At 39.0% G+C, this 24,330-nt stretch overlaps 2 protein-coding genes across 3 annotated transcripts in view; one reads left to right on the top strand and one right to left on the bottom strand.

Moving 5' to 3' along the window:
- The window catches only part of LOC111153553 (centromere protein P), a 240,665-nt gene that overhangs the window by 58,969 nt on the left and 157,366 nt on the right, over positions 1-24,330 (top strand). The window lies entirely within an intron of this gene.
- LOC111153552 (osteoglycin) lies at positions 776-24,330 on the bottom strand. The gene is made up of 7 exons (XM_022512635.1): positions 24,066-24,330; positions 22,846-23,094; positions 20,639-20,732; positions 7,906-8,064; positions 5,670-5,872; positions 3,299-3,394; positions 776-2,278 (listed from the first exon to the last, which is right to left on the bottom strand). The coding sequence occupies exons 2-7, from the start codon at positions 23,017-23,019 to the stop codon at positions 2,108-2,110; spliced, it is 897 nt and encodes a 298-aa protein (XP_022368343.1). The 5' UTR covers positions 23,020-23,094; positions 24,066-24,330; the 3' UTR covers positions 776-2,107.

Below are 24,330 nucleotides of genomic sequence, written 5' to 3'. Positions count from 1 at the left end.
GTTGTCAATTACCCCTGCTCATATCTTCTTATCTGGAAATCTGAAATTGTCTTTCGAAGATAATTCTGTAATTCAGACCTTTTACCAGTGCTCTTTCCTAATTATTATTTTAGGTAAACCATAGGCTTTTGAATTCTCTAAAAGTTATGTTATTTTATGGTATTTTTTTCCTCTTTAAGTTCAGTTAGGTAAAGAATATAGGGATGCACCTGGAAACGTAAGAAATGTATCAGAGGATTCTGACTGCTTATCCCGGTGTCAGTCCCACCACTTTGCTCTCTTTTTTACCAAATTTAATTTTCCAGATAAAGTTATAATTCATTTTCATTGATTCATTCAAGATTGTGATGAAGATTCTATTTTTCCAAATAAAACAGAGCCCTTGGTTTAAATGAATTTTATTTTGTACTTTTCATTGCATATTCAATTCAGATGTGCTCACTACTATTATGCTAGGCACATTGAAAATATAAAGGGAATATTGTTTGTGTTCAGTGAGCTTTCAGTCACAGAGAAATGAGGCATGCACACAAAATAATGAGAAAGTAGTATATAGTTAGTGACTATCAATTACCAAAATAAAAGAAGCAGGTGAGTTAATAACTAGTATAGGGGTAATAATTGTGGCCTTAAGACATCACAGATGTTTTAATGAAAAAAGTCTCATCTTTGGGTCAACCTTGACAAATGGGGGGAAAATTGAAAAACAGATAGGAGCTCATTCAGCATAGGGAAAAACAGAAGCAAATGCTTAAAAATATGAGTGACTCTTTGTTCTGGGAATTGTATATGGAGACCAACTTGATTCTAATGTACGGTTTATGTTGGAAACAGTATTAGAAATTTTTATGTACACAATTCAGACTTGTGCATCTAAAGCACTGATAATTTTGGATGTAATCTCAATACAATGTGGGGGAATAAGACTTTTGAGTGGGTTTTGGTCAAGAGGAAGGTTATTTTAGGAACTTTAATCTCCAGCATTGTTCCATGATGAGTCATCACCATTAGAGTGTAGATGAATTCACACTGCAAAATGATCGGTTAATCCTGGGTCTTTAGAAAATGTTGCTCCGAAGCTTTCTTGTAAAGGTATAGTCAGTTTGCATGACTGTGATGTGTATAAGTTGGGAGGGGGGAGGTGGTGTGCAGTAACACCACAAAAAATTCACTGTTTTCATGTCTTATATTTGAACAGATTTATTGATGAGATTCTCATTGCTATGGTGGTAAAAAGAAAATATTTTGCAGTATCTGTCATATTTGAAAACTGAACTTTATAGCTATTTTTTGAGAGATGGGATGTACATTGAAGTTTTTTTGTTTTGTTTTGTTTTGTTTTGTTTTTTGAATGAGCATACTGATTTTGTTCTGCTTGGCTCCTTAAAATGTTTTATGGTAGACTTGGAATGTCAGTATTTAGAAGAAGGAAGATTTTGTATTATTTTACTAAAGCCTTTAACTGTGTGACTATAAAGCAAAAGAACTTTGATTAGTCTACTAGATCTTTATGAGAGAGTAAGACTATGCTTTATTTGGAAAGTATTGCCTAGATATGAGACAATACCTACTTCTCGGGCTAAGTAAAAATATAACAGCAGCCTTAATAGAGGGAAAACAAAGTTCCTACTTCATAATGAATAACGTATGAATCATGAAAGAAAAATGGGAGATCACTGGAAATACTTAGCTTTTCAAATTTTTTGGAACGTCTTCCTTAAATGCTTTAGGGATTCAGTAAAGGCCAAGAAAGACAAACAGTTGAAAGTTTTTTGGACTTATCCTTCCACTTAATTAGTAATGGAAATAATGCTTCTTAAATTTGGGTATTTATATAAAAACATACCTTTTAAATGGCACTATGGTGTAAACTACAAGGATTTTGTAATGCTGTTTAAATATTTTCATATTACTTTGTTTTGAACTTTGGATTCAATTTTACTTTTTACTTGTTCTGTATAAGATTTTTGAGCATCCTTGTTTAAAACATGAAATTCCTTTATAGTGGGACACAAAGTGAGTATTAAATATTTATGCTCCTTTAGACATTGTTGAGACAGACAATATGCATGTGTGTACTTTAGTTTATATGCTGCATTGGTAGTAGTTAAAAGTATGACCCTACAGGCAATCTTTTCAAGCAGATAAAACTGTTGGGATGCTTTCCCAGGACGATGGGGTTGCCCTCCAAGCGTATCTCTTCAATGCGGTCCCGAATATAACGGGTGTCATTAGCCTTGCAAAATGTATCATCTGTGATTGAAGTTATGTTGTTAAACTGGAAAATAGAAGGGAAAAATTGTTCAGAAGTTTGAAATCAACCTTCTGTATGCTATGTAATGGGATTTCACTGAGTATTCTATCTAAAAAATGATTTTGAAATTAGTGTATATCCTGTGTATCCTTTCAATAATAAAACCGTCTCAGTGTGACCTGAGTTTCCCCCCAGCCCTTACCTTTTTACATCTACAGTATTACTTTGGAAGAACACACAGCTTATTACTCAGAGTGATATCCATGTGGCAGAAAGTTCTAAGCATAAATCAGATTATACTACCTGGAGAAAGTGTCCTGTTCTAGAGTGTCACTCAAAATAGGTACTGTGTCCTTAAATAATCCTTTAAAGAAGTAAAAAGGACAAATGGGGATTCTTATGATGCTGCAAGACCAATTTTAGTTTAATTCCTTTTCTCTCTTGTATTACCTTGAGATGATATTGGACAATAAAGTCAGCTGGAAAGTCTCCAAATGTTTACTGCTGTTGGAGAAAGAGGGACAAACCAGGGCCGCCTGGGTGGCTCAGTGGGTTAAAGCCTCTGCCTTTGGCTCAGGTCATGGTCTCAAGGTCCTGGGATTGAGCTCCGCATTGGGCGCTCTGCTCAGCGGGGAGCCTGCTTCCCCCTCTCACTCTCTGCCTGCCTCTCTGCCTACTTGTGATCTCTGTTAAATTTTAAAAAAGAATCGTTAGAAAGAGGGACAAACCAGAGGTCATAGTGTGCCCTGCCTTTGAATCCATGTGTCAGATTAACTAGGAGATGCTAAGTACACACATCTGATGACAAACCCCACTCTAAGAGCAGACCACATACCTAGGTTGCTGATCCTTTCTTGTTCTCTGGACAGGTGGGGCTTTCAGGCAGGTGATGCCTTGGACTAAATAGTCATACTTTTGATAGGCAAAATTTACATATGAATAATTCCATTTATACGTATGAATAATTGAGTTTCCTAATGAGTTCCAAGACTGACCAATTTTAAGTTAAATTAAAGCCGGATATTGTGAATGGAGCAATCCTACCTGAAGATGAATTATACGTAGACTTTCTGGTAAATTAAGAGGCACAGATTCCAGGGCATTGTGGTCCAAGTAGAGGAAGGAGAGGTGGTTCAGTTTCTGTAAGGAAAAGTTACTTGGTTTGAGCGTTATTGAGGTCAGTACATTTCTTTCACAGGATTCCAGCTATGTACACACATGCATATGCATGTATATATGTGCATAGATGTGTGTGTGAATATATGTGTGTATTTACATGTGTACATAGGTGTTGGTATAGACCCCTATCAGTACTATTAATTGCTGGTTTGGTAGTTATTTGGTTTTGAGGGTTTTTTGGTTTTACAAGTAGTGTATCTTGGTCCTTTATGAAAGGTGATAGTGCCCTACTGCATCTCCACATTTCTCTCCACTCATCTGACCATGGAATACCCAGCCATGCCTGGCGTCAATCCATGTCAGCTTCTGGAGCCTTTTGATTTGTCTTGTGAACAGCTAATAAGGTCAGTCCCTACGCAGGATTGAATTTGGATCCTGGTGCTAACATAACCTCTCTTGAACCTTCAGAACTTCTCATTTCATTTCCACCAATTTCTAGCAAAATGAATACAGGCACATCTTGGAGATACTGTGAGTTCAGCCCCAGGCCACCACAATAAAACGAATATTACAATAAAGTCCAGTGAATTTCTTGGTTTCCCAGTGAATATAGAAGATACGTTTACACTATACTGCAGTAAAATGTGCAGCAGTGTTAAGTCTAAAAAACAATGTACATACCCTAATTAAAAAATACTTTATTGCTAAAAGTTAACAACATCTGAGCTTTCAGTGAGTTATAATCCCTAATGACAGATCAACAAATGTAATAATAATGAAAAAGTTTCAGTTATTGCAAGAATTAGCAAAACGTGGCAGAGACATAGTGAGCAAAGGCTGTTGGAAAAAGGTGCCGATAGACTTGCTTCAAGCAGGGTTGGCGCAGACCTTCAGTTTGTAGAAATGCGGTGTCTGCGAAGCGCAGGGACGTGCTCTGTGCCTGTACTCCTAAGCAGTGTGCTTGTTAGTAAAATGTTTCCCAGAGCAATTTATTAACTACTTAGCGAGGTGTGACTTTTACCCATAAGGGTCTGTGTTGAATTACTCTTCATGGTCAGCAGCCCGTTGCTGTGTATCATTTTATCACAGGACTTCAAGATGTAACGCAAGTCTAAAATTCTGAATATTTAAACACTCCTTTTGTGAAGTGTAGATCGGCTCCTGTAGATCTTTACTATGCCAATTAGTCAACAGCTTATCAGCTGGAATTATATAGCTTCAAATTATAAGGGTTTTTTGTTTTGAAAGTGAGTCCTGTTTTAAAAAGTCCTCTAATAATCTCTTAACTTCTGAGGAACTCTGATGTGCCTTTAGAATAATGTCTCTTATAGTTGAAAAACAACTCCTTAAGTGTAAACAAAAAGAAAAGAAAAATGAAATATTTTTACATTTTCTGACAGGTTGCTTGTTTGTGGACAAATCATACCTTTGTGTGATTATCATAAACTTTATGTTTCTATTAATTGTTATCACAAGAAGCCCCAGACTCCCCTTTTGATTGAGGTTTGCTGCCAATAGTAGCGCGATCATCTTTCTGTGTGGGGCTCCTTCAAGGACTGGGAACGAGTTGCCACCTGTGCAGGACTGGGCAAGGCACTAATTTCTCCATAGGCTATGCATTTGGACACAACCTGGCTACCTAAGTCAGAGTAGATCCCTCTTTCCTGTACCTATATCTTGAATTATTAAATAAGAAATGTAAATAGTACATATAGAATTTTGTATGGAATTCAAAAGAAAGCTGGAATTCAAAAGAAAGTCTACCTACAGAATTTTATGGGTTAATACTTTTAAGTATTACTACTTAAAAAAAAGTATACTTAAAAGTATTAATACTTTTAAGCTGAATTTAACTGACTTTTACTTTTGGAAAAATAATTTTCTGGCATGTGTAAATTACTAGTATTGTAAGGAAAAGAAACACAGGAAAACTCCCTTTTTGAGGTTTTATAGCATCCTGGTCCATGAGGGTACAAATAAATATTTTATTTTTATAAATATTTTATATTATTATAAATAAATATTTGCTGTGTGAACAAGTGAAAAACCTGGGATATGATATAGTGAGTCCCATGAAGCAAGGTAAAGTTACATACTTTAAGGAAGGTGCAGGTATAAGCTAGGCTGAATGAGCCCAATAACAGGACTATTTATTATGGAAATAATGTCTTCATTTATAAAATTAAAATAGTTTTAAAATATAAAACAAAATTTTAGAACAGAGTTTCTCTTTTACCATGTTACTATTGTTTGTATAAAATTGATGTTGTATTTGGTCATAGTATAAAATACTTACTTTGAATGTATTTGCTTTGATTCCTCTACTCTTGATTTTGTTATATTTTGCATTAAATAAAGTAAGCTTGGGAGGAAGAACTGGAAGCTTCAGTAGTTGATTTTCAGCTAGTGTAAGTTCTTCTAACAGAGAAAGTTTTGAAAAAGTACCGTCTTCTATATCTTCAATCAGATTTCCCGTAAAATCAAGTCTTCTTAAGTTAGCTTGAAAGAAGAATATACAGAAAATATAATACAAAAAATAAAAAGTTAAAGTCTCATTCATGTGGATTGAAAAAAAGCATTGGTTTCATGGGTCTTTCAAACACCTTTTAGTTTTAATATCTAACAGAGTGTCTGTAATTAGTAGATCAGTAAATTCTGTTGAATGCATGGTGAACATCTACCCCGTGCCTGACACTGATGGCCTGTCTCACTCGAGTCCTGGAATTTCAGGGTTGCGAGGGAACTTGAAGTTCACAGAGCCTTTCTATCCTTCTGTGCTTGAATTCTCAGGATGCCGAGGCAGTTTGGAACAAATTCTGTTTGCAAATCATGGGAAGTAAGGATTACATTTGATTGAATAGAATTATGTAGGTACACTTTGTATGTTGCATTGTGATTGTAGAAAATGTTATCTTGGGCGCCTGGGTGGCTCAGTGGGTTAAAGCCTCTGCCTTCGGCGCAGGTCATGGTCCCAGGGTCCTGGGATCGAGCCCCACATCGGGCTCTCTGCTCCGCAGGGAGCCTGCTTCCTCCCCTCTCTCTCTGCCTGCCTCTCTGCCTACTTGTGATCTCTCTCGCTGTCATATAAATAAAATAAAATAAAGAAAATGTTATCTTTATCTGTCTCTGTCTTACTGCTTAACAACAACAAACAGCAATATTCCCTAATTTGTTAAAGTGATGTGGATGGAGAGAGACATTCAATTTGTTTGTTTCACTTTTATATGTCTGAGATGATGAGGAAAAGGAGTCGCTTTTCATTCATTATTTGAGGTGGTCCCTGCAAACACTGGAGTTAGTGAAATGGACCGTTGCTCTTGGGAGAAGATACAGGGTTAGGTTCCTGTGAGCCTCTGGTCACACATTTACATCAGCCAATTAGTACAAAGTTCTATGAGCGTTTCTGTTTCAAAGCACTGTGGTTAGTTTATGTTGTGGGTACACTTAACATTGAACTCACGACCACGCATTGGAATGAAGTTTGCCTCACAACAGGAGGCCCCGGAGCACTGCGCTTGGGGAGCCCCAGGTGTGGAAGGTGTGGCGCTGAGATGGAGCAGGGCTCTGTAGTGTGAGAGCTGACACAGAATGGCAGAGATCACCTCGTTCGACCTTGTCTAGGGAACCCCACTGTGTTCCCACGGTGCATTTGTCGGCAAGTGACCGTGAGGGCTGCACACAGTGACTTTGGGTCACAAATAATTTCACCCAGTAGGTGAGTTTGAAAGTGTGGATCTACTGTACTCCAGCCAGTTGGGAGCTACCAGGTGCAGCGTGATACTCTCATGGTGAAGCTCATGAATGTGTAGTGGGGCCCATGTGCGTTTCTGGTGTGATTTTCCTCGGAAGCACTTGACAACATAGCAGTCTAGAGAACTCACGAGGGCTTGTGATCCAGTCCTGAGACATGGCGATGCAGAAGTCGGGATGTGTAGTGTGCTCACAGCAGGGCCCTCATGGCCCGCATCCCAGAAAGGGGGGGAACGCGATAGCTCTACGCGAGAATCATGTGAGGAGTTTGGTGGTGTTTCATGATGACACGTGGACCTCTGCCCAGACCTAAATTGAAATCTCTGCTGACTAGGATCTGGTACCAGTATTTTTAGTACACAGCCAGGTTTAAGAACCTTGAGTTAAAGTAACCTTGACTTAAAGCAGAGTCACCTTTCTAGTGAAGGCAGCATTGTGAAGAAAGCATCGCGGTTAGAGAAGCACCTCGATTATGCTGGTGCTCTGAGTGGCTGAGGCAAACAGCTCTCAATGTCCTGAGGCTGAGAAGGCGTTGGTGCCTTCTCATATGTTAGATGGGCTGTCAACATGAAGTCACCAATAAAGAAAGGTGACATGGGACATTGAATAGAAAAGAGGCTCACCAACAAGCAAGTGGATTTTGGTGAAGGGTGTGGATATGTAAATATTCCAGCGGAGACTACCCTAGATGTGAGAGGCCACAAGTACCTAGAAACTTGTGTGTATTTGAGGTTAATACTAACATGAGTTAATATAAATTATTTTATTTAAAATTAACTTACGTATTTCTGCAAAATCTTTCGCAGTCAGCTTTTTAATTTTGTTGAATCGTGCATAAAGGTAGGCTGATTCCTTTGGCAAGGGTGGTACAGCATCAATGTCAACTTCTTCACAGTATACAGAACCACTTAAGCAAACACACAACAGGCATGTGGGCATTTCTAAGTTGGGAAACAAAATCATAAAAATATAAACCACAGTTTAGAAATATTTGGCCTCAGGGCACCTGGGTGGCTCATTTGTTTGAAAGTCTGACTCTCAGTGTCAGCTCAAGTCTTTATCTCAGGGTTGTGAGGTTGAGCCCCCTGTTGGGCTCTATGCTGGGCTTGGAGTCTACTTAAAAAAATTAAAGTGTTTAGCCTCTAATGGTAAAATTATTGCTATCATGAGAGTTATCACTAATTTGAAAAGTTTTTTTTTTTTTTAAAGATTTTATTTATTTATTTGACAGACTGTGAGAGAGGGATCACAAGCAGGGGGAGTGGGAGAGGGAGAAGCAGGCTTCCTGCTGAGCAGGGAGTCTGATGCAGGACTCCATCCCGGGACCCCGGGATCATGACCTGAGCTGAAGGCAGACGCTTAACGACTGAGCCACCCAGGTACCCCTGAAAAGATATTTTGCATAATTTTAGGTGATAGTGGGAAAGATATTGTCATGTTAGCTAGTGACCTGATAACTCACCAGAATCTTATTTTCAGTTCTGTAATCTAAAATCTCCTTTATTCTCTATTCATTTTAGCAGTGATCATTTAATTGCTAAATTCATTTACATTTCCTGACTTGAATACCAAAAAGGATTCATAAAGCAGAGCTTAAGGTAAATGCAAGCTTGCTTTATCACTTGGTTTGACACAGACACATTTCAGATTGGTGACCATAGCTAACGAGCTTAGAAACCAGCAGTTAAGTAAGCAAACTATTAACCTCCATGGTAGAGTTGTACCGGAAATGGCAAGGACGCCATTACGTGCTACGTCATGTGTTGCCTACTTGTCGTGCCTCCTTCATCTCCTTCAGCCTGCAATATACCTTAGTCTTCGCTGTACATAACTTTTAAAATTTTTGAAAATTTTGAATTTTAAAAACATTTTATTTTTCAGGGCATTTATTTTTCAGAATGTCTTTTATTTTTTATTTTTTTTAAAGATTTTATTTAGTTATTTATTTGACAGACAGAGATCAAGTAGGCAGAGAGGCAGGCAGAGAGAGAGAGAGAGGAGGAAGCAGGCTCCCTGCTGAACAGAGAGCCCGATGTGGGGCTCGATCCCAGGACCCTGGGATCATGACCTGAGCCCAAGGCAGAGGCTTTAACCCACTGAGCCACTCAGGCGCCCCCAGAATGTCTTTTAATTAGGGATTGTCTGAGGTTCCTCATTTTTGACAGGAACACCATGGAAATGACTTTGGGTCTTCAGGGCCATGTATCAGGAAGCATCTGGTATCTATTTGTCCCATTCCTGATGATGCTGTCTGTGGTCACTTGACTCACTTGGTGTCTGCTGTTAATAAGTATCTGCTGAAGAAGTACTTTGAGATTCTTAACATCTGGTTCGTCATTAACCTGACACTCACTAGTTTTATGACCTATTGATAGTTCTTACCGGAATCATTTGTTACTAGGATAGTTGCAAATTATGATTTTCTAACTCCATCATTTCTTCTACATTTGTTAGTTGATATCTGGTGTAAGGTAGAACATTCTCTTCTTATTTAGTTGTATCAGTTCACTATGAGCTTATGAATTCTTTATCCCATGGATCAGAATTTACCATCATATTTATTTTGATAATTGTCTCAGATTAGCCAGTGTGAACTCTTTTTTTTTTTTTTTTTTAATATTTGAGGAGGGGGCACGAGAAGGGTGGAGGGGCAGAGGCAGAAGGACAAGCAGGCTCCCTGCCGAGCAAAAAGCCCAATGTGGGCTCGATCCCAGGACCTGAGATCATGACCTGAGTGGAAGGCAGATGTTTAACAGACTGAACCACCCAGGTGTCCTGAGTGTGGATTCTTTTATGCTCTTTTTCACTCTGGCACCGCTTTTTTTGTGCTTAAATGATACTTAATAATTGACACATATTTAACTTGTATAATTTATATGTTTTTGACATATGTATATACCCATGGAGCCATTGCTGCAATTGAAATAATTTACGTAATCATCACCCCCAGAGTATTCTTACTCTTTGTAGTCCCTCCCTCTTCGCAACCACTGACCTGCTTTCTGTCCATTCATGGCAGCTTGCATTTCTGAGAGTTTTCTATCAAAAGAACCATGTAGTATATACACTTTGATCCAACTTCCTCCACTGTGCACAATTATTTTGAGATTCGTCTTCTATTACATGTATCAGCAGTGCATTCCTTTTTATTACTGAGTAGTATTTCATTTTATTAATGTACACAGTTTATACAGTCCTTCCTTGTCGGCATTTGGGTCTTTAGTTTTTAGCTGTTTCACAGAAAGCTGCCATGAGCCTTATGTAGAAGTTTGTATGGATGTGATGCTTTCATTTCTTTAGGGTAAATACCTAAGAGCAGAATGGCGGGGCCACCTCATAGGTGTATACCTTTTGAGGAAAGCAGGAAAGCCCCAAACTGAGTTCCGTAGAGCTCGTGCCATTCTGTAGTCCCTTCAGCAGTGCACGAGTGTTCCAGCTACTCCACATCCTCGTCATTTGATTCGATCAGACTTTCTTTTTTTTTTTTTTTAAGATTTTATTTATTTATTTGACAGAGAGAAATCACAAGTAGGCAGAGAGGCATGCAGAGAGAGAGGAAGAAGCAGGCTCCCCGCTGAGTAGAAAGCCCGATGCGGGGCTCGAACCCAGGACCTGGGATCATGACCTGAGCCGAAGGCAGCGGCTTAACCCACTGAGCCACCCAGGCACCCCTCGATCAGACTTTCTAATTTTAGTCATTCTGGGAAGGTGTGTTGTGGTATCTTGTGTTCTAATTTATATTTTCCTAATGACTAATGTGCTGAACAATTTTTTTTTATAAATTTATTTGCCATCCACATATTGTAGTGGTAAAGTGTTCATATCTTTTGCCTATTTTTAAAAAAAAATTTTTTTTGCATTATTGTTACTGAATTACAAGACTGTCTATTGTAGATATAAGTTGTTTGTCAGATTTATGTTTTGCAAATCTTTTCCTCTGTGTGCTTGTCTTTTTATTTTCTTATCGTTATCTTCTGAACAAGAAACATTTTTTCTTCCAAATTTTTATTTAAATTCTAGCTAGTTAATACATAGCACAATATTGGTTTCAGGAGTAGAATTTAGTGATTCATCACTTACATACAACACCCAGCACTCATCACAAGTGCCCTCCTTAATCTCTGTGGCCGTCTAGCCCCTCCCCCACCCACCTCCCTCCATCAACCCTCAGTTTGTTCTCTGTTGTTAAGAGTCTTTTATGGTTTTCTTTCCTCTCTCTCCTTTTTTCCCCCCTTCCCATATGTTCATCTGTTTCCTAAATTCCGTGTATGAGTGAAATCATACGGTATTTGTTTTTCTCTGACTTAGTTTGCTTAGCATAATACACTCCAGCTCAATCCATGTCATTGCAAGTGGCAAGATTTCTTTCTTTTTGAAGGACGAGTAATATTCCATCGTATATGTACACCACAACTTCTTTATCTATTCATCAGTCATGGACACTTGGGCTTTTTGCATAGTTTGGCTGCTGTTGATGATGCTGCTATAACCATTGGGGTCCGTGAGCCCCTTTGAATCTATATTTTTGTATCTTTTGGGTAAATACCCAATGGTGCAATTGCTGGATCAGAGGGTAGTTCTATTTTTAACTTTGTGAGGAACCTACATGCTGTCTTCTAGAGTGGCTGCACCAGTTTGCATTCCTACCAACAGTTTAAGGGGGTTCAGTTCCCCTTTTTCCATATCCTCACCTACACCTATTTTTTCCTGTGTTGTTAATTTTAGCTATTCTGCCAGGTTGAGGTGATTTATCATTGTGGTTTTGTTATTGTTGTTGCTTTTTTAAAAATTTATTTATTTGACAGAGAGAGGGAGAAACAGGGTCCCCATTGAGGAGGGACCCAGACACGGGGCTTGACCACAGGACCCATGAGCTGAGCTGAAGGCAGATCCTCAGCTGACTGAGCCACCCAGATGCCCCTCTCATTGTGGCTTTGATTTGTATTGCCCTGATGGTGAGTGATGTTGAGCACTTTTTCATGTGTCTGTTGGCCCTCTGATGTCTTCTTTGGAAAAGTGTCTATTCATGTCTTCTCCCCATTTCTTAACTGGATTGTTTTTTGGGTGTTGAGTTGGTAAGTTCTTTAAAGATTTTGGATGCTAACCCTTTATCAGATATGTCACTTGCAAATATCTTCTCCTGTTCCCTAGGCTGCCTTTTAGTTTTGTTGATTGTTTCCATCTCTGTGTAGAAGCTTTTTATCTTAATGAAGTCCCAATAGTTCATTTTTGCTTTTGTTGCCTTTGCTTGTGGCACCATGTCCAAGAAGTTGCTGAGGCCAAGGTCAAAGAGGTTGCTGCCTCTGTTCTCTAGGATTTTGATGGATTCCTGTCTCACATTTTCGTCCTACATCCATTTTTTAAAAAGACTTTATTTATTTACTTTTAGAGAGAGTGGGGGGGGGAGGGGCAGAAGAAGGAGAGAGAATCCTAAGTAGAGTCCACACCAAGCCAGAACCTGATATGGGGCTTGATCCCACAATGGCACGATCACCACAAGAGCAGAAACCAGGAATCGGACGGATGCTCAACCAACTAAGCCACCCAGGCACCCCAGGTCTTTCATCCATTTTGTATTTATTTTTGTATGGTTTAAGAAAGTGGTCCAATTTCATTCTTTTGTATGTTGCTGTCCCTTTTCCCAGTACTATTTGTTGAAGAGCCTGTCTTTTATCCATTGGATATTCTTTCCTGCTTTGTCAAAGATTAGTTGACCATATAGTTGTGGGTCCATTTGGGGGTTTTCTATTCTGTTTCACTGACCTGTGTGTCTGTTTTTTGCTAGTACCATACTATCTTGATGATTATAGCTATGTAACAGAGCTTGAAGTCAGGCATTGTGATGCCCCCAGCTTTGGTTTTCTTTTTCAGGATTGTTTTGGCTATTGGGGTCTTTTGTAGTTCCATACAAATTTTTGGATTTTTTGTTCTAGCTCTGTGAAAAATGCTGTTGGTATTTTGATAAGGATTGCTTTAAATGTGCAGATTGCTCTGGTCAGCATAGACATTTTAATAATATTTGTTCTTCTAGTCCATGAGCATGGAATGTCTTTCCATCTCTTTGTGTCTTCCTCAGTTTCTTTCATGAGTGTTCTGTACTTTTCAGAGTATAGATCTTTTACCTTTTTCGTTAGGTTTATTCCTAGATATCTTACTGTTTTTGGTGTAGATGTAAATGAGATTGATTCCTTGATTTCTTGTACAGCTACTTCATTTTTGTTGTATAGAAATGCAACAGATTTCTGTACACTGATTTTATATCCTGCGACTGCTGAATTCTTGTATCAGTTTTAGCAGTTTTTTGGTGGGATATTTCAGGTTTTCAATAAAGAGTATCGTGTCATCTGCAAATAGTGAAAGTTTGACTTCTTCCTTGCTGATTTGGATGCCTTTTATTTCTTTTTTCCGTATGATTGCTGTAGCTACAACTTCCAGTGCTGTGATGAATAGTAATAGTGAGAGTGGACAGACATCCCTGTCGTGTTCCTAACTGTATGGAACGAGCTCTTAGTTTTTCCCCATTGAGGATGATACTAGTTCTGGGTCTTTTATATATGGCTTTTATGATGTTGAGCATGTTCCTTCTATACATTTTTATTTAAATGAAGAACGGTTAATCCCTTTATAGTTGCGCTTTTTGTGTTGTATTTAAGAAATCTTTGCCAACCTACGTTATTACCCTATTTTCTGTTAAGAGTTGTATAGTGTAAGCTCCTGATATTGAGGTTTGGGGTCCATTTTGAGTTATTTTTATGTATGGTCTCAAAGAGTCAAAGACTCAGAGTCAAAGCTCATTTTTTAAAAACTAGAGCTATCCAGTTTTTTGCACCATTTTTTGAAAAAATTACCCTTTCCTCATTATGTTGCATTGGCACCACTGTAAAAAGCTAGTTGACCCAATTGTGTAAGTGTATTCCCGGACTCTATTCTGTTTCATTGATCTACTTGTTTATTTTTATGCTAATACCACAATGTCTTGCTTCCTGTAGGGTTTTAGGTAGTGTAAATTCTCCAACTGTATTCTTCAACATTGTTACCACTATTCTAAGCTCTTTGCATTTCCACATAAATTTGAGTCAGCTTCTTAATTTCAAAAAGGCTAAAAATTTAACTGGTATTGAGTTAAATCTATAAATAAATTTGTGAAAAAATGACATCTTAATGATACTGAGTTTTCTGATTCTTGAACATAGGTATAGCCATATATTTAGGTCTTTAATTTCTCTCACTATAGTTGTCTAGAGTTCAGTGTGCAGGTCTTAATATATCTTTTATAAATTTATACTACATTTTTAAAATATTTTGATTAAAAATGTCTCCATTACTCTTTAAGAACTTTTTTATTTTCTGGTTTGGTAAGATGTCCCAGACCACTCTTGCCATTTCTCTGCCCCAAGCCTGAAATCAGTTATTCCTTTAACTATTGGCTCCTATTAATAGAGAGCAGTATTTAGAAACCAAGATTTGAATGTGGATATGCTCATTGCTACCAGCATCTCATTGCTTCTGAGCACTTTCTGCAGAGAGAGCTGGGAAATATATGCATGTCTATTTGTCTCTCCATATTTAATACACATATATACACACACATATAGGTGTTTTAGACATTTACATACATTCTTACACACTTATAGACATAGGTGTATGTATATACCATCTAAATATATGTGTGTATATATACACATAAACACATCATATACATATATACACACATACACACTCACACAGAGACAAACATGTCTATACAGGCAAACTTCAGAGAAATTACACGTTTGGTTCCACTGCAATAAAGCGAATATTGCAATAAAGCAAGTCAAATGAGCTTTTTGGTTTCCCAGTACACATGAAAGTTATGTTTATAGTGTATGTAGCCTGTGAAGTGTGCAGTCAGTGTGTCTAAAACATTGTTCAAAAAAGAAAAGAAATAATGTTCGTACTTAAATTAGAAACACTCTCTTGTTGAAAGCTACTAACCATCATCTGAGCTTTCAGGGAGCCATGATCTTTTTGCTGTGGAGCCATGATCTTCTTGCCTGATGTTGATCTGCTGACCCATTAGGGTGGTACCGGCTGTGGCCATTTCTGAAAATAAGACAACCCTGAAGTTTGCCACATGGATTGACTCTTCTTTCGTGAGTGATTTCTCTGTAGCCTGTGAAGCTCTTTGGTACTGTTTTACCCACAGTAGAACGGTTTTTTTTTTTTTGAAGATTTTATTTTTTTATTTGACAAAGAGAGTGGGAGGGGCAGAGGGAGAAGCAGACTCCCCTCCAAGCAGGGAAACGGATGTGGGGCTCGATCCCAGGACTCTGGGATCATGACCTGAGCTGAAAGCAGACGCTTAACCAACTGACTGAGCCACCCAGGCGCCCCAGTAGAACTTCTTTCAAAACTGGAGTCCATCCTCTCCAACCCTGCTGCTGCATTACAGCTACGTTCGTGTGATATTCTAAATCCTTTGCTGTCATTTCCGCAGTCTTCACAGCATCTTCACCAGGTGTAGATTCCATCTCAAGAAACCACTTTCTTTGCTCATCCATAAGAAGGAAGTCCTCGTCTGTTCAAGTCTGATCACGGGATTCTAGCAGTTCAGTCCTGTCTTCAGGCCACACTTCTGATCCCGCTTCTCCTGCTGTTTCCCCCACATCTGCAGTGACTTCCTCCACCTCCGTCTTGAAGCCACCCATGAGGGCTGGAATCAACTTCTTCCAAATTCCTGTTGATGTTGATAGTTTGAGCTCTTCCCATGAGTCATCAATATTAATGGTGAATCCTTCGCTGGATGTTTTCGACTGATTCTGCCCAGATCCATCTGAGAATTCAGTATCTACAGCAGCTAGAGTCTTACTAAAGGTATTTCTTAAAGGATGAGACTTGCAAGTCAGCATTACCTCTTGGTTCATGGGCTGCAGGGTGGATGTTGTGTTAGCAGGCATGAAAGCAGCAATAATCTTTTTTTTTTTAAAGATTTTATTTATTTATTTATTTGACAGACAGAGATCACAAGTAGGCAGAGAGGCAGACGGAGAGAGATGGGGGGGAAACAGGCTCCCCGCCGAGCAGAGAGCCTGATGCAGGGCTCGATCCCAGGACCCTGAGACCATGACCTGAGCCGAAGGCAGAGGCTGAAAGTATTGAGCCACCCAGGTGCCCCTAAAGCATTAATCTTGTCCCTCTCCATCAGAACCTTGGGTGACCAGGTGCAATGCCATGTAGCAGTAATATTTTGCAAGGAATCTTTTTTTTTCCTGAGCAGTAAGTCTCAGAGTGGGCTTAACATACTCCATCAACCGTATGGTAAATAGCTGTGCTGTCCGCCAGGCTCTGTTGTTCTGTTGAAAGAGCACAGGCGGAGGAGATTAGCATGGTTGCTAAGGGCTGCTTTTCAGAATGGGCAATGAGCACTGGCTTCCACTTCAAGTCACCAGCTGCGTCAGCCTCTCTTGAGAAAGTCAGCCTGTCCTTGGAACTTTTGAACCAGGCGTTGACGTCTCTCTCACTATGGAAGTCCTAGATGGCATCTTCCAATGGAAGACTGTTGCGTCCGTATTGAAAACCTGTTGCTTCGTGTGAGCACCTTCGTGAATTGTCTCAGCCAGATGCTCGGGATCCCTTGCTACGGCTTCTCCGTCGGCACTTGCCGCTTCACCTTGCGCTTGTACTTACAGAGACGCTTCTTGCCTCTCCCCTGCTGACTTCCACCAGCTCCCAACTTGACTTCCACAGCTTCCTCAGCTCCTCAGCCTGCACAGAACTGAAGAGTCGGGGCCTTGCTCCGGGGGAGGCTTTGGGCGAAGGGAATGTCGTGGCTGGTTTGAGCTTCCCTCCAGGCCGATCAGACTCACTGCATGTCAGCAGGGAGGCTGTTCATTCTCTTATGTGTTCACTGGGGTAGCACTGGTGATGTCCTTCGAGAACGTTTCCTTTGCATTCATAACGGGGCTTACTTTTTGGCACAAGAGGCCCAGCTTTTGGCCTGTCTTGGGTGTCAACAGACCTTCCTCACGCAGCTGAATCATTTCTAGTTTCGATTGGAAAGTGAGAGATGTGCGACTCTTCCTTTCACGTGAACACTTAGAGGCCCTGGTAGGGTTATCAACTGTGCTAATGTCCATACATTCATGTCTCAGGGAATAGCGAGGTCCGAAGAAGGAGAGAGATGGGGAAAGGGCCCGTCCGTGGAGCGGTCAGAGCACACACAACATCGGTTGAGTTCCCCGTCTTATATGGCACAGCTGCGGTGGCCCCAGATTACAGTGGTGACATGGAAGATCACCAATCACAGACTACCGTAACAAATGTCATAATAACAAACACGTTTGAAATATTGTGAGAGTTCCCAAAAGATGACACAGAGACATGACGTGAGCAAATGCTCTTGGAAAAATGGCCCCAGCAGACTGGGTCCAGGCAGGATTGCTACAAACCTTGCATTTGTAAGCAATGCAGTGTCTGTGAGGTCCGGAAAACAAGGCAGACCCGTACCTATGTCTGTACTTCTGTGTACAAACCGTGAGCTGATGCCAGTGTCTTTTATGCCAGTGCAGCTCCCCTGCGCTCACTCTGGCCTCCCTGCTCACCACATTTGTTCTGAGAAACCTGGCTCTCTTTATCCAGTGTAGTATTTCACTCAGTGCTCGGCCACATACTAAATAGTTTCGTTACTGCTGACCTGTAACACAGTGGAAAACAAACCTTCTCACTGGGATTTCAGTGTTCCTCATTCTGTTTTGTCTTTAGCCTGAAGGTATGTAGTAAAAATACGGTGTTTCAGGGTTACTTGGATTAAATTGGTTTCCCTTTAGTATGTTATGTTATTCATTTGAAATGAAATTAAGTTTCTAATTGTAGGCCAACTTTGTTTTTTTTATCCTCCGTTGCTGCTTTTATTTATAAATGTATTTGTTTGTTTACCTACGTGAAATATAACCTTTTCTAAAATCAAATCACAAAAAGTGTATACTCAGAGAAGTCCCACAGCCCCCTGTCCCCAGCTTCCCAGTGACCATCTCTTCCTCCTTCCCACCCCTGGTCCCTTCTGTGACTGGCCGGTAACTAGTCTCCATTTTTAAATTACCTTCCCTTGAGTTTCTTTACACACAAGTAAGCTGATGCATGCATATTTTCTTATGTCTCTCCCTTTCTTGGATGAAAGGCTGTAGACTGTAGATACTCTTCTGCACTTTTTTTCCCCATATAATATATTCTGGAAATCACTTCTTGTTAGTTCGTAAAGATCTTCCTCCTTCCTTTTTACAACTGCATAGTATTCCCTTGTGTGGATTTATCATACTTCATTTCACCTCCCTTCAGGGTATGGACAATTAGATCATTTCCAGAATTTTGCATTCGCAAGCAGTGCTTCAGTGATGCTGCATATATATTTTCTTCCTTTTGGAGGTGTATCTTTAAGTTAATTCCTAGAAATCGATTGCTACATCACAAAGTAAATTGCATGTTTGTTTTTGTTAGATCCTGCTTAACCCCTGTCCAAAAACATTATACTAACTTGTATTCCTCCCAGCAATATATAAAGATCTCTGATACCACTGTGGCCTTGTCAGTGGAATATTTTGGTGTAACAGGTTTAATTTTTTGTCCATCAGGTAGGTTCAAAATTTGTATCTTAGTGTAATTTAAACTTATATTTCTGTATGTGTAAGATTGAACATCTTTCTGTATGTTTAAGGGTCATTTTTATACCACTTTTTAAATTGTCATATCTTTTGATGGTGTTTCCAATGGGTTTTTAGTCCGTTTCTTTTTCCTGGATTTTTATGTGTTATAAATTAGAGACATTAACTTTATTTCTCTCAGTTTTTGTTGTGTTTGACTTCATTTACAATGCTTTTTCCCATGAGAAAATTTGATTTCATCAACTCAGATTTATTGATCTTTTCTATTATTTTCTCTGAATTTTGAGGCATCCCACTCCCAGATAATCGTTTCGTATTTGCATGGTTTCACTTTTTACTTTTAGACCCTAATGTATATAATGAGGGATTTGTTTATCTGTGTAAAGTGTGGATCTAGTTTTATCCCTTTTCAGTAGGGTACTCAGTTGTTCAATACCATTTAAAATTTTTTTTAAGTTTTTGTTTATTTATTTTTTTATTCATTTGACAGAGAGAGTACAAGCAGGGCTAGTGGCAGAGGGAGAGGGAGAAGGAGACTCCCCACTAAGCAGGGAGCCCCACGAGGGGCTTGATTTTTAGGACCCTGGGAATATGAACTGAGCTGAAGGGAGACTCTTAACTGACTAAGCCACCCAGACGCCCCTAAGGTTTTTATTTAAATTCCAGTTTGTTAACATACAGTGTAGTATTAGTTTCAGGATCCAGCATTCTTTTTCAAAAATACCGTCTTTAAGGTGCCTGGTGGGCTCAGTTGGTGGAGCATTGGACTCTCGATCTCGGAGCTGTGAGTTTGAGCACCACATTGGGTGTAGAGACTTCTTAAAATCTTTAAAAGTACCATCTTTGCTTCAGTGATTTACAATGCCTTCTTTATTATATACTGAGTTTCTACAAGTATTTCTCTTTCTGAACTTCTCTTCTGTTTGTGCGCCAGTATCACATGTGTTTTAGCATAGAGACTGTAAAGTATGTTCTCTTGCGTGGTACCTCTGCTTCCTGTGCATCCCTGTCAATTCTCAGTGACTCCCTGGCTTTGTGCAGGTTTGACTTCTCCACACGAACTTGAGAATCAACCTTACCAACTTTGTAAAGAAGCTTGTTGTTATCAACTTAGGCAGAGCTGACATCTTTATGATACTGAGTCATCCAAGAGCAAGGGATGTCTTTCCAATTAGTGTGTGACTTTTTTTTCATGTTGCTATGTGAAATACTGTTCTTTCATAGAGCAAAAATAAACCAAATAGACAGGAACTATTAAGGAGGACTTTGTTATTTTCTATTGTTTTCATAGAAATGTGTATTATAAATTTAGGCATCTCTTTGTCTTCTGTGTCTTAACCTCAAGTTTCTTGAAGTTAAGAATTCATTTTATTTCCCTTATCCTCAGGCTTTACATAGTATTTGCAGATCACTGATTTAATTTTTTAAATTTTTTTATTTTTAAGAAGATTTTATTTATTGATTGATTTACTAGAGAGATAGAGAGCACAAGTAGGCAGAGCAGCAGGCAGAGGGAGAGGGAGAAGCAGGCTCTCCACTGAGCAGAGAACCTGGTGTGAGGCTTGATCCCAGGCCCTGGGGTCATGATCTGAGCCAAAGGCAGCCGCTTAACCGACTGAGCCACCCAGGCACCCCCACATCATTGATTTTTAAATCACTGTTTGTGGAATTGACTTTATATAGACAGAAGCACACACCTTTTACTTGATTGTTCTCGAATGTTCCTGTCCATGTTTCTCACTCATAATGTGGGGTCGCAGCAGATGTGTACCCCCAATGCACCAGCTGACTTTCTCAGTGGAGATAAGGAATAAATTTCCATAATCTATCTATGAAAGCTCCTTTTGAGATAATTAGATGAGAGGGAATGCACACTTACCATCATTTTCCTTCTTGAAGGGTGGTGGTGTTGCACGCTCATCTCTTTGTAATTGAAGACTTTTCTCTTTGGGTGTTACCATAGTTTCTTTTTCCTATTGGAAAAATTAAAAAAAATTGTTATCAGGTATGAAAAAGTCTAATTTTTACTATACAACTTAGGGTCATGGGGTGCCTGGGTGCCTTAGTGGGTTGAGCATCCAACTCTTGGTTTCAGCTCAGGTTCTATTCTCAGGGTCCTCCGCACTCAGCAGGGAGTCTGCTTGGGATTCTTTTCTTCTTCTCCCTCTCCCCCAACCCCCGCCAAATAAATAAATAAATCTTAAAAAAAAAAAAAAAGAAAACCTTAGGGTTACGGACAGCACTTGTCTTCTCATGGTCAGAGTTAGTGGCATTTCCTTTGTGCTGCAGTGGGATTTTATACATAATTCCATTTCATCATTCATTAATGTTTAAGGTAAATATTTGTGTAGCTTTTTTCACTCCAGACTGTCAACTCCTTGAGTAAAAGAACCAGGTCTATTTTATTTTTTTATCTCCAAAAGCCAAACTCAGTGCCTCCTAAATGTTAAATATGTTGAAATTCCAAATGGGAGCTGGAGGGAACTCTGTGACTCAGAATGAAAGTTTCTCTGAAGTGGAACCTGAAATGAGATCATCTTTATCCAGGGAAGGCCTTCTAATTATTCTTTGTGGCCTTGTCTTAATTGAGTTCATGATGCTAGATTCTACCATGTTCAGCAGGATTGAAGCAGTGGTCACATTGCCCTGTGCAGGGCACTGAGCAAGCTTTTGGCCTCTTCTCCAAGTGACCCATCATTACCTACATGCCTGCACTGCCCTTCCGTGCCCACCCCACTGGGACCCCCAGTCCAGACTGTTAGCCCTGGGGTCTTTATCAGTCTTTGCTGTTCTGGGAGGGAACATTTTCTGCCTTTAGATCTAATGTAGATTGCGTGGGGCCCCAGTCTCTACCCTCTGAAAACAGTTCCCCTTTCATCTCCATCTTGACTCTTTTACCCTCCCACAAGGGTTCTGCGTGAGCAGCCCCTCCACTCTGAGTTTGTGTAATAAGTGCTGTTAATTCTTCTCTACTCCACAAATACCTTAGTCTCCCTACATTTATATGAAGAGCAGAAACTTCTAAAGCAATGTGAAGAGAAAAAGTAAGGAACTTAACTGTTTTTTAGGGACCACAGAAATTTGAAATTGTTTTTTTAACTGAGAAATTCCAATCATCCATGTAAGCCAATAGCTTATTGTTATGATAGGCCTTCTTTCAAAATTCTGAAGCTCTGCTGGTGATACCTATCATTTTTCTCTTAATATTAGGCAAAAATAATGCTAACATATTAACCAACTCCATTGAGAGAAATTATAGTGTTAACATTTGGTCCCGTATACGAAAGAAAGAAGGAAAGAAAGAAAGAAAAGCAATCAATGTTGTTATATATTTGGCTGCGTTTCTCATTTTCCTTTCTGTGTGCACACACACAGATTAGGCAGGAGCAGATACTTATGTGCTGCGTTAACTTTTTCCTTACCCAGCGTTCACTTCTGTGTGCCAAGAAAACCACAAGTAATTACTCAGCCCATGCAAGTGGAGTATGAAAGATGTGATATGAAGTCATCCCTGCAGAGTATTAGCTAAAGGACAGTTACAGTTACTTGGTACAAATTGGTAGACTCTAAGTGGTTGAAATTGATTAAAAATTAACCCCCACATTGAGGAGTTTTTCATTTTTTGGCACCATGTATAGTTGGCATATGTAAATTATTGTGGAATGCTATAGACAACAAAATAAGCAGTATTTATTTCCATGAACCATTTCTTCCTAAAATAATGAACCTTAAGTTGGTAATCAAAGATCATTTCTCCTAATACACATTTCTCCTATTTTATTTTGAGACAATGTAATACACAAGCATAGGGCACTGTATAACATTACTTATAAATCTTCAACCAGTAAGAGATCATCTTAAGGTTTAGTTTTCCTTAAATTTTGTGTTGGTTGCTACAGATACTGTATTAATTTGGAAGACATGCATACTTTAAAAATATGATCTTGGGGACAGTTATTTTGAATTACTTTCAGTCATTTAAATTGCTTTTTCTTTCCCCTTATCAGACACATTAAAAAAACAAAGACATGCATTAAAATGTGTGACTATTTTAAGAAGTTAAATTTAGAGTAGAAATAAAAGTACCTTAATATTTTTTCCATCCAGATATTTATCCTCAAAATCTTGACTAAACAAGGTTTCTTCAAAACTATCTGTTCCATAATCATAGGTCATGCGGGAGTCGTGCTGAGTTGGTGGTGCTGGCTTTATCAGAGGCACAATCAGGAGCAGGAGAAATGTAGACTGCAGAGTCTTCATTTCAGCAAAAATCAAGGTGACTGGAAATTAATAAGCTAGTGGCCTGCTGACTGTGGGACAATGCTCTCTTTTTCCCTGGAAGTAAAAATGCAGACCATGGAAGCAATATTTAAAAGCTTAGAGGACTTTTGGCAGGGTGTACTCAGTAGGGGCCAGAGAACAAGTATTTAACCCTTAGTGATCTTTAATTAGATGCTAAAAGTTTTCAAGTATCAGTGACATTCTTAAAAATAGTTTCAGAAATGGTTTTTATTTATTTTTCTGTCAAAACCCAAGCAATGTTGATAATTTCAAGTTTGTTAATAATTAGGTGCCTTAAACAAAGGTACTTGAATACAACTGAAATCTTAGGATACCTGTAGTATAAATAGTTAAAATGAAGACTCACGATCCTGTCTCATGTGAGTTAAAAATATCGTATTTCAACTTTGCTATTTTATAAGAACTCTTGATTTGTAATGGTATGAATAGAAATAAGTTCCAGGAGTTTAAAACTTAAACTTTAAATTTAACGTGAAGAGTAGTCATTAACATTTACTTTTAGGTGATAAAGCATATAGGAAAAGCCATAATTTTAATTTTCTTAGTTTTGTCATTTTCATTGATACCATTATTCTTAGTTAATAGCATTGCTTTTTAAATTTGAACTACGAAAAACACAGTATTGCAGACTAGAAAAAATACAGAATTGAATCAAGGATTTGGGGGAAGGGGAGGGGGAAGATTCTCTTTATCAGTGATGCACATTTTAGACTTTTTCCTAAGTAACTTCAGACAGAATCACTCAGAGTTGCTGGTGCTGCACTGTAGATGCCAGCTTGTCAAAAATCAGTAGCTAAAAAGCCTGGTTTTTGTGACTTTTGCAGCAAGGTTCTTGCCTGTGGGGATGTTAAATTTATGCAGTGACATATATAAGTGCTTGTTACAGTTGTTCAAGGTAACTGAAACTTAAAAAATTAGAGATGGCCTTTGCATTTATCAAAACTGTTCGATGAATCACATCTTAACAAACCATATTTAAAATAAAATGTGAAAGAAGAGCCTACCGTTAGAACTTTTTTGAAGCTTTTTGTGGCTTTCCTCAATAGAAGTTCATGCCTGTGTATTAGCCCCAAGTGGTAGGTGAAGGAGGAAGGCTGTGGAGCAGTTTCAAAGTGCTGCATGGAGTTTCAGGGCCCAGCAGCTTTAAACGCAGTTTGCATGTGGTAGAGATATTTGCCAACATTCTTTCTCTGGGGTGAAGTGTAGTGTGTTGTACTGGAGAGCCGTGCTTAAAACATTTGCAGCTGCTGTGCTTGGTCTGCTTCTGCT

The sequence above is a fragment of the Enhydra lutris genome, unplaced genomic scaffold, assembly GCF_002288905.1.
Source record: "Enhydra lutris kenyoni isolate GAN:26980312 unplaced genomic scaffold, ASM228890v2 scaffoldscaffold33, whole genome shotgun sequence".
Taxonomy (NCBI): domain Eukaryota; kingdom Metazoa; phylum Chordata; class Mammalia; order Carnivora; family Mustelidae; genus Enhydra; species Enhydra lutris.
The sequence above is the reverse complement of the archived record's forward strand: the minus strand, read 5'-3'. Positions and strand labels throughout refer to the sequence as shown.